The sequence below is a fragment of the Nanorana parkeri genome, unplaced genomic scaffold (genome assembly GCF_000935625.1).
Source record: "Nanorana parkeri isolate BGI_ZX_2015 unplaced genomic scaffold, ASM93562v1 scaffold1534, whole genome shotgun sequence".
Lineage (NCBI taxonomy): Eukaryota > Metazoa > Chordata > Amphibia > Anura > Dicroglossidae > Nanorana > Nanorana parkeri.
In genome coordinates this window covers 144,907-155,860 of record NW_017307802.1, presented here as the reverse complement: position 1 = coordinate 155,860, position 10,954 = coordinate 144,907, and the positions used below count along the sequence as shown (strand labels likewise).

Genomic DNA, 10,954 nt, shown 5'->3' with positions numbered 1-10,954 from the left:
GGGGGGGGGGCGTTAGTGGTAGGGCTGCAGCTAACGATTATTTTCATAATCGATTAGTTGCCCGATTTTTATTTTTTCATTTGATTGCATTAAAAAATAAAATCTCTTGATAATGAGAATAGTTGCCAACTATTTTCATGATTTATTAGTTGCTGCAGCTCTAAAGAATTTGAGGCTGTGGTTGCTGCAACTTGCAAACATAATGTAAATGCGTGCTTACACATTTCATAATGATTTACTTTTCAGCTGAGTGAATTGGTAAACTTGGAAATTTTATAATAGAGAGCATATTTTTCTGGGGCTTTCTGAGCATATTATTGTGCATGAAATAGGAATGTCTTTAATTTTTACAGCAACCTAGATGATGTGCATTTCATACAGATGTGTAAAAAAAAAAAAAGTAAATATTTAAAATGGCTTGTGTCCCTTTAGCATAGTAAATATGTATTGCTGTGTAAAAGTACAAATTAGAATCTATCTGCTTTCTATACATTGAATTTAATTCTGCCTTGTCTGGCAGAGATCGATTCAGAAGAAGTAGATCACGTCTCAGATGGAGATCACACTCCCGTGGTGGCCGAAATCGCAGAAGGAGAAGTAGGAGTAAAGACAAAGAAGATAAGTTTAAAGGAAGCCTTTCTGAGGGAATGAAGATTGAACAAGAATCATCTGATGAGAAGTATGAACAATTTAAAAAAAAATTATTAATCTGTTTGTTACTGGATCTTTTTATTTTCTGAATGAGATTCTGTTTACTAAAAAAAGTAGAGGCTTTTCACTCAGCAAAATGAAGAGCCTAGGGGGAAAAGGTCTTCTACTCACTCCATCCCATCTCTGTCTGGGGTTGGTTGTGAGTGCTTTCACCATGCATAGACACTAAGGCTGATTTACTAATCCTGAATTTAAGAATGTTCACACAATCAGTTGTGTTTGTATTACTTTAAGGTCATCCAATCACATGCAGATGAAATAGGGTAGACAGGCATTTTCTTTTCCCATGACTGGGTAATTGAAGTGAATCTTTACACGTTATTAGGTGAACATTGCCGAAACCTTTAGTAAATCAGTATCTTGATTGGCTGCTACTACACAATCGATCATTCTGTGGCTTTGGTTTAAGACACTTCCTGGATGGTGACCACACCATTGGGAAGGATAAAAAAAAGAAGTCCCTATTAGAACTTGGGTCAACCTTTGCACTCGTATGTCCTTGATGTAGAACATAGTTTAGGTCTGGCTGTTTTTTGTGGCCAACACGGGAAGGCATTTTGAGAATCACTTATAGAGAAAGCATTTTAAGTTGCGATACAGTTACCCATTCACTTTCTCATATTCAACTGCACTATCAGAAGGCAGTAAATCGGACATCAGATGTAACAATTTCACCGTTTACAGAATAATTCTGTTTAGATGTGATTTTAATGTAACCATGGAAATGACTACGTTGATATCAGACTCTTCCAATTCCTCAAGCTTGGTTTGCTTTTCAGAGAGTTAGTGCACACTGATCACCCAGCAACCTATTTATTATTAGCATGAGAATGATTCTGCAAATTTCAGTTAGGCAATGCTTTCTGGGTCATTAAAGGTGTATATATTATTATGTTACCTATATTACTACATTATCTGTCAGTTGGCAGGATATGGGGTCCTGGAATGAACTGATGCCTGATAATTACACTGTGAAAATCTATAAGCTTAAGGTTGCATGCCTTCAACTGCACAGAAAGCCCAAGTGCAGTTACAAAAGATTATTTCATAAATACAGACGGGGCTGACATTTTACATTCTTGCTGTGTGAGGACAAATAATTTGGTTGCCTAGTGAGGAGGGTAAGTGTTTCTATGGCAAGCGTTTGTATTTTTTTCATCATGCCTTGTAGTGAAATAATAGCAGGAAGTGAATGATATAGTAAACAGGCAAAACAAGTAATCAGATGAGTGCATTTTTATAAAAAATATCAGTGTATTTACGTTTGCTTCAGGATAGACATACCACACATAACCAGGGGCTAACGTTACCTTTTCACTGATTGGAATTTAAAGGAGAACTATGGGGTCAGGGCTTTTCCCCATAGTTCTCCTAAGGGTAACGGGAGGACACAAACTAGCGTCCTCCCGTCACCCTAAGCTCAGTATACCGCGAGCTGTACTGAGATGCTGCAGCTGGGACGGATCCTGACATTACTGTCTAGATCCACCCAGCTGCGGGATTGACAGCTGGCTCTGCCTATCTACGCATCGCCACGTAAACACGCGTCGGGTGCGCCTACGACGAGCGCGCTACACATGTTGGGTATCGCCGCGCACGCCGGAGTGAGAGCAATAATTCTAGGGCCAGTATTTTGGGGTATCTCTAAATTGATGACATGTGGGGGCTTTTAAAGCGTCTTCTATGGACTTTTTGGGGTACTGCAGTTTTTCGCCTGTTCACGGACGCATGCAATTTGTAACCTGGGCATGCTGGGTATCGTTTTACTCGTTGTCAACTCATATTTTATATTTCATTACAAAATTGGTATTTGTGTTTTGGGGCATTTAATTAAATTTTTCACTAAATGTTGGGGTTTAATAAGGAGTTGCGCTAATATTGCGCAACATAAAATTTTGCAACTACCACCATTTTATTCTATAGGGTCTTGGCATTCAGAAAATATATAATGTTTGGGGGTTTGAAGTCATTTTCAGACCTAAAATGTGGAATATAACATGGGTGCAAAAAATAAAAAAAAGGCCTCAGTCATGAAGGGGTTAAAGAAGGGACATTTCTTCACTTTATATGGTCAACATTGTTTTCAGTCCAGTGCACTTTATTGTAAATTAGTAATTTCCTTCTTTTTAGTTTAGAGGATTATGATGTTGAAGAAGAAGATGAAGAAGCCCTTATTGAGCAAAGGCGACAGCAAAGGCTGGCAATTGTAGAGGTCAGTGTGAAACAAAATGGATCTGCTAATTTGTTATTTTCTCTGTTACCTTTATTCGAAAGAAAAGCCTTTTTATGTCAGCCTCTGTGATTAAGCATCCTGTAATTATTGGGGTTTGACTTCCCTAAATTCTGGGTTAAGCCCTGTCTGTCTGCCTGCCACACTCCTGTGGTAAGATTACTTCAATGGCCATAAAGGGGCCTCTTTCTTCAAAGCTTGCTGGCAGGTGAGTGAGGTTTATCTAAACCCTTAGCAACAATAGGAATCTAAATTGGAGATGCCCACAGAAGAGGATTTTCTGGATAATAAAGAAAGTAGCAGACGTAATTAAATTAAATTGCTGATGGGTTCACTTCAATACAGCACTTGAAACACTTTACTGCCTGCATAACCGCTCCCATTCCCCTCTATGGTGACTATAGACTGCAATTTGTACTGAGCTTAGGTGAAAGCACGTAGGACCATTTTAGAGATGAATGGGGCCTGGTAAGCACACGTTAATGAATGTTAGTGTTGTGAACTTGAATGCCTTTTTTTTTTTCTAACAGCTGAAATGTGGATTTTTTTTTTCTCCCAGAAATACAAATATGTAAATGAAGACAGCAATTTGTCAGGGAACTCGGAGCCAAGCAGTCCCCAGAGTAGTGCTCGCAGTCGTTCTGCTTCACCAGATGACATTCTCGAGCGTGTTGCAGCTGATGTTAAAGAATATGAAAGGGAGAATCTTGATAACTTTGAAGCTTATGTCAAAGCAAAACACAACTTAATGACGGAACAAAATAATGGTATGAGTGGAATGATGTCACATGTACATGTTTATCATTGTCGCCCTTTATTTTTAGTAGAATTAAATACCAATGTGTTATTTTACGTTGTAGGAAATCCGCAAAAGAAAATAACCGCTCCTGACATGTTTACAGAATCTGATGACATGTTTGCTGCATACTTTGATGTAAGTGAGACCTTTTGTGACCTGATTCTTTTACATATGTTAGATACTACAAGTAACGCTCAGTGAATAACTCTTCTTACTGTGTCCCATCGTTAATGCAATTTAAAGCTACTTCATGCTGTCCATCAAATACCTTGAGTTTAGAGATGCTCTGTAACAATCATGTTCCTTCCTGTTTAACATTTATGTGCCAGTCCATCATTGACTTTCCTGGCAGAGTTGTCAGTTCTTGCTAATTTCACATCTTATCTATTAATGCTTTGTTTTCAGAGTGCTCGTTTTAGAGCTGCTGGTATCGGAAAAGATTTTAAGGAAAATCCCAATTTGAGAGATAATTGGACAGATGCAGAAGGCTACTATCGTAAGTTGGTTTTTAAACTGAATTTTTAGCATTGTCTTCGACAACTATTCATATATGTTGTTTTATACGTATGGGTAGTCTGCTCAATGCCGCTATAAGTGTGCTTTAATCATAATAAAGTGGATCAATGGGTAAATTACCATTATAAGCTTTAGAGTCCAGCTGAGTTACACCGTGAAAAAATGGAGGATGAAATGTTTTCTGATGTCTGAGTATATATCTTGGGCAATCTGCTCTAGTGATATGCAGTTTATCTTGCCCATTATCATGAAAGAAGCTGATGGTTGCCAGAAAAGGAGCCTGATCTGTGTAACATGCAATGCAGACAGGGCTAGATATCTTTTTATAGTTTCCAGTGCCATTACTGTAAAGTGGAAGAAAATAATGCTTTTGTATCACAAGTTTGGTAATATCAATGTAGACTCCTTACAATTTGCATAATATATATTGCCTTAAGGTTATCATGTTAAATCTTTCCCCAATCAGTGTATGAAGCCAGACTGACCTGACGAAAGCTTATTTGCATTACTTTCTGTCTAATATGCTTGAATGTTCTTTATTCCCCCTATCCAGGTGTAAACATAGGTGAAATATTGGAGAAGCGGTATAATGTCTATGGCTATACGGGTCAGGGAGTCTTCAGTAACGTTGTGCGTGCTCGAGATATGGCAAGAGCTAATCAGGAAGTTGCTGTCAAAATCATCAGAAACAATGAATTAATGTGAGTTTTCTGCACTTCAGTTGCGATAAAAATTATTTAAACTAAACTGTTATTTATTTAGGAACTTAACAAAATGTGTCTTATAGGTAGAGAGCTGCAGTTCGCTCATGTTTTTTTATGTAGCTTGTGCATCGTATTTAAAGTAAAAATTACATTTGGTTAAATGTATGTAAATCTGCACTGCGCATAAAAATCTGGTGTGGGAGGGGGTGGGCCAGCGGGTCCTGGGGCAACCAAAAAAAAACATGAAAAGGTATGTACCTGTACAGGTGGTCATTGCTGTTGTAGGTTTGAATACTTTTATCAAAAGGAACATTTCTTTAACCCCTTCGTGACTGACGACGTACGTCGCCAGCATCGGGGCTGTTTAAACAGACTCCCGGTGACTTTTGCCGCCGGGACTCTGTTTAAACTTGTAGAGCCTTTACCACAGAAGCGATCCTGGCGACTTACCTGTCGCCAGATCGCTTCTGCGTCCCGAAGAAGGGGCCGCCTGATCCCCACCTCCCCACCGCGGGGAGCTGGGGAGGAGGTCGACGAACTCCCGTTTGGGGGGTTTTAAGTAATTTTCAGGCCTAAAATGTGGAATATAACATGGGTGCAAAAAATGAAAAAAAGGCCTCAGTCATGAAGGGGTTAAGCTAAATATGTGCTTCTTCTAAAGCTACCCTTTAGATACTAGGTGCAAGATTGTACCTATAGCTACACTGTTCTCATTTTTAGAATCCTGCTAGTCCTGAATGATGCACATTTGTGCAAATCCCCATTTTGCTAAATCTGTTTTTGCGTAGCCTTATACATGCCCCTCTCTCCATGTGACCATATTCAGGCATGCTACTTCCTTTTTACATTTTCTGATGATAAAACAGCAGCCAGTTTTTCCTATTTTCCTTTCTCTCCATAAAGTAAAGGACAACGGTTTTATATCTATATGGTTAGTGACCAGGATAATTTGTACATGCATAGTTCTTGGTTTTCTACATTTGTTTTTTTTCAAAAATATATTGCCAAGCATATTACACTGCACTTTTTTTAACCTTTGTACAAATCTGTTATCCGTCCACAGGCAAAAAACTGGCTTGAAAGAATTGGAGTTTTTGAAGAAGTTGAACGATGCCGATCCAGATGACAAGTTTCATTGTTTGCGGTTGTTCCGACACTTTTATCATAAACAGCACTTGTGTCTTGTATTTGAACCACTCAGGTAACTTTAATTTCAGATTTCTGGCTGTATAGTCATGCATTTTTCACAGTGCCAGCAACTACTTTTTCTTTTTTTTCCCAGTATGAACCTGCGGGAGGTTTTGAAGAAGTATGGCAAAGATGTTGGTCTGCATATCAAAGCTGTGAGGTCGTACAGCCAGCAACTATTTTTAGCTTTAAAGCTTCTGAAACGATGCAATATCCTGCATGCTGACATCAAACCGGATAACATTCTGGTATGAAACATTAAAGACTAGTGTGATGGATAGATGAATGGATATGCAATTGCTTTTGTAGTGGTAAATGCTAGAAGAGGAAGTCAAAACTGGGTTTTTTTCTGGATAAATTGTGAAGGGTTAGAACATCCAAGACTTCGCTGACCTTTGCTGTACAGACAGTTGGAGAAAATCTCCCCAGCTGCAGCACAGTGATCTTAACCCAACAGGGGTTCTAACCCTCCTCTAGTTCAGTAGCCTTATATAATAATAAATGTTTTGGCTGTTTTTAAAGAACTATGGGGGGTTAGTGTTTTTCCCCATAGTTCTAAGGATCATGGGAGGACATGTACGAGTGTTGTTCCGTGACCCAAAGCTCAGTATATTGCAAGCTACGGCTCACGGTATACCGAGACCGCCGCAGCCGGGGCGGATCCCGACATTAATGTGACAGCTGGCTCTGCCTATCTAGTCGGAGCCAGCTGTACTCACCCCCTCCCCTGTCTGTTCCGCCAGTCAGCGCTGGAGGGGAGAATCCCTGCAGGGAGCAGTGAGTGACATCCACGGCTCTCTGCAGGGAGGAGATTGAGAAGTGAGCGAGCGACGGTATGTGTTCGCTCACTTCTCGGTCTATTGAGCCGATGTGTGACATTTTCATTGTCACACGTCGGCTCGAACTATGAGATTGAGAGAAAATCACTCACCTCATAGTTCTCCTTTAAGGCAAAACTAAAGTTTCACTTTTTCCTCAATGCAAACACTATGATGTTATTCATTGTCCTGAAGCAAGCAAAGGGCATGTTAGTGAAGCATACCACTGTGCTTTACAGATGCTGCATTGTGTTGGTTTTCTTTTTGTAAGGTCAAACAAGTGCTTTGTAAATGGCCTGCAGTCTGGCTGGAGGCTCCCTTTAACAGAGCCCCGATCACTTCATGTTTTCAAAATCCTCTGTCCAATGTCTTTTTGTCCATCTAAACTTCATAACTTTGAAGCTGCTCTTTGCCCATACAGGAAAAGCAGTAGGTTCACTTTGATTCACCCTCCCCAGTTGTTACCACATCTCTGTTCAGCTGCCAGGAGTGAAGAAAGATGGCCCCTTGTAATTACCAAGTGGCTGCAGCCAGAACTTGCTCAGCGCTGAGGACTCTCTCTGCCTCGTTGTGGTAATGATAGACTAATCTCCAAGCCCCAGGGCTGTCAAAAGCTTCTCCATACCCATACCCAGAAGAAAGGGAAATAAAAGCACACATGTTGCTTTGTCCTACAATTGCTGTAAAGAATTTCTGCATTTTGTTTTATATTTAGTAATATTTAGTTTACAGGTATATAGTTTTTATGTTTAGTTTCTATATAGTAATATGTATTAAAATATAAGCCATACATATCTTTCTGTTTTCTGATTCTTGTTATTAAGGTAAATGAATCCAAAACCATCCTCAAGCTCTGTGACTTTGGGTCAGCATCTCATGTGGCAGATAATGACATTACCCCATACCTTGTCAGTAGATTTTACAGAGCTCCTGAGATCAGTAAGTACTTCTGGTATATTGACTTTGTAAAGAGTGGTTAAAATGTAAATCATTTTGTGCTATGCTGTAAAAGTCATTTTCTAGGGCATTTGATAGTTACCTTGTAGTATTTTGCAGTATACAAAGTATTATCTTCTACCTGTAAATGATTTTGGATAATAATTCTGCTGTTTTTCCTGCAGTAATTGGGAAGATATATGATTATGGAATAGACATGTGGTCAGTTGGCTGCACGTTGTATGAACTCTACACTGGAAAAATATTATTCCCTGGAAAAACCAATAACCACATGGTAAAATTAGCCATGGACCTAAAAGGAAAAATGCCAAACAAGGTAATGTGGTTTCTACAGCTGCTACTTATCTTCTGTACCATAGCAAAAAGCAGTCCTCAGGTTTTAAAAGATGCTCAATTTCCAAGATATACCTCAAGGCCGTGTGTGACCTCTCCTTAGCATGTCTGTAAAACTTGCACAGCCCCATCTATGCAGGAGCGTCTGCACACCATAGAGGTCAACCGCTACTGGGGGGGTTACCCCCCTCACTTCCTGCCTGGGGTCACTGCAGTGGCAAGTGGGGACATAGAAAAACAACGATTTTCCCTATGAGAGCACCGCCTGCCCCCTTGACCCTCTCATATACCTGTCCCCAGTCCAGCAATATTTTGCTTTCTAGATTGCCTGGCAAATTGTCAGAAGCCTTCCTGGCTTCACTATCGCATGCGGTTTGCATCCCCACTCATTCCTTTGAACTTCTGAGTATAATTTTGTCCTCTGAAGTCCATGGGAATAAATGGGATTTCAGATTTCGTGTGCGACCCCTGTCAGGACAGGAAGGTTTTTGACAATCGGCCAGGTGATCTAGACTGTGATGTCTCAATGAATCAGGGACAAGGTAGTGTAACACTATGATGGCAGGGTGTGCAACATATTTGGTGCAGGTCCCCGTCCTTACTAGAGCTGCAGCTAACGATTATTTTCAAAATCGATTAGTTAGCCGATTATTAAGTTCGATTAATCGGTTAATCGGATAAACTATAAAATAAAGTTTAAAAAATGGCTCCAGTGATGGGACTACTAGTTTGTATTGAGGTTGTAGTCCATCACAGGAGCAAGCTTGGACCGGTGGAAGTAAAAAAGAAAAAAAGATAGTGTGGTGTGCAATATAGTGAAATGGAAAGTGTAAAATTATACAGCAATGCATGCAGAATGGCAACGGTTATAGAGGACTACAAAACCCAGCAAAAGCACATTATACAGCACAATGCAGAATACCGCCAGCTATAGAGGAATACAACAAATCCCAGCAATAGTACATAATAGCTGGCGGCATTCTGCATTGCGCTGTATAATGTACTATTGCTGGGTTTTGTAGTCCTCTATAGCTGGTGGTATTTAGCATTGTACCACTTTATAATGTATTATTGCTGGGATTTGTTGTACTCTTCTACAGCTGGTGGTATTCTGCATTGCGCTGTATAATGTATTATTGCTGGGACTTGTAGTCCTCTATACAGCGCAATGCAGAATATCACCAGCTATAGAGGAGTACAACAAATCCCAGCAATACATTATACATACAGTGTATAATGTATTGCTGGGATTTGTATTCCTCTGTATAATATACAGCACAATGTACCATCAGCTATAGAGAAATACAAATCCCAGCAATACATTATAGAGCACCATGTGTGGGAAAGTGCAGTCTTCCAGCAACGTGCTTCTGAGATCGGACCTGTCTATCAGCAGCTGTCATCCCCCCACACCTGCTCCTCCTTACTACATCTCCCCGCGTCCCTGTGCCGATCGTGGATGTGGATGGGCAGGAAATGTGAGGCGGGGAGGAGGTGCGGCGTGTGGAGCGTGGATGCGAGCGGGTCTGGCAGCGGCGAGCGTGAGGTGGGGAGGAGGTGCGGTGCACAGCGTGTGGAGCTGTGAACAGGGCCAACTGATCAGAAGCCGATTAATCGATTATTGAAAAAGTTGACAACTTTTTCAATAATCGATTATAATCGATTATGTCGATTAGTTGTTGCAGCCCTAGTCCTTACTCTTCTCCAAAATGAATAAAATTCTGGTTTGAGTTCAGTTTAACCCTGCAGGGCCCCATCTGTTAATCCGTTTACTTGGGTTCTGCTAAAAGGATTGAGTAGTCTACCGATCTCAGAGCCCACATAAAAGGCTGATGTGTTAATACTGACTTTTTCTCTAAAGTTGGGTTGTTCATTTACAAGTTGACAGTGACGCAGTCATAGGGGTGGAGCTAAGATTCAGTACGGAAATATGGTGTATTAGACATTTCTTTTCTACGCAGATGTTTTTGTGGCAATTTATGAATGCAATGGACTTTTGAGGTTGAGTTTTGTTGTTCCTGTATAGAAGTACAAAAGCTCTACTAACAGTTTAGCAATTTTTTTAATATTTGCAGATGATCCGGAAAGGTGTCTTTAAGGACCAGCACTTCGATGCAAATCTTAACTTTATGTATATTGAAGTTGACAAAGTTACAGAAAGAGTATGTATTATTTATTTTTTTGTATTATACCTGAATTAAGTTTTTGAAGAGAATCATGTGTTTTGCTAAGTAGATCCCTGATGATAAAAATGCACTCTAAACAGCATATGGTACTGTGCAAACCTCCATAGTAGTATACATTTCCACATTCTCATACTTCCATGGGTGGCTTACAGGAAAGGAATATTACAGTAAGTAATGTGCAAGTTGTCTTTATTGCACATGTGTTCACCTTTATGTCTTTAAACCCGACCTAAAGGCAAACAGTGTTGTAAAGTGTTTAACATAGTACAATTAAAGTGTACAGGAAAAAAAATGCAATGAGTATATGAAGCCCGGACTTTTTATAGTTTTTGATGGGGTAAGTGTTTTTAAAATCCTGTAATGATATGGGGCTTTTATGGTTTCACACCATACATCACATCTATCAAGCACAACAAGTTTATTAAAAAAAAGGTTTTATTAGTTAAAAATCAGTTTGATTAAGGTACTTTAAATATATCCATTATCATTTGAGTGCCTATCGCCAGCATGGT

General features: G+C 39.8%; 1 protein-coding gene across 5 annotated transcripts in view; it reads left to right on the top strand.

Annotated features, from left to right (window-relative positions):
* Nucleotides 1–10,954, top strand: part of PRPF4B (pre-mRNA processing factor 4B) — a 26,142-nt gene that overhangs the window by 12,006 nt on the left and 3,182 nt on the right. For all 5 annotated transcript variants that reach the window (XR_001941967.1, XR_001941966.1, XR_001941965.1 and 2 more), the window contains exons 4-14: nucleotides 521–679; nucleotides 2,842–2,923; nucleotides 3,501–3,708; nucleotides 3,802–3,875; nucleotides 4,146–4,236; nucleotides 4,810–4,957; nucleotides 6,024–6,161; nucleotides 6,243–6,396; nucleotides 7,791–7,905; nucleotides 8,088–8,239; nucleotides 10,332–10,418. Coding sequence is in view for 1 of the 5 variants with exons in the window: in XM_018570455.1 (XP_018425957.1) it covers nucleotides 521–679; nucleotides 2,842–2,923; nucleotides 3,501–3,708; nucleotides 3,802–3,875; nucleotides 4,146–4,236; nucleotides 4,810–4,957; nucleotides 6,024–6,161; nucleotides 6,243–6,396; nucleotides 7,791–7,905; nucleotides 8,088–8,239; nucleotides 10,332–10,418 (1,408 nt within the window). In the remaining 4 variants the exon portion in view is untranslated. The remainder of the gene's footprint in view (nucleotides 1–520; nucleotides 680–2,841; nucleotides 2,924–3,500; nucleotides 3,709–3,801; nucleotides 3,876–4,145; nucleotides 4,237–4,809; nucleotides 4,958–6,023; nucleotides 6,162–6,242; nucleotides 6,397–7,790; nucleotides 7,906–8,087; nucleotides 8,240–10,331; nucleotides 10,419–10,954) is intronic.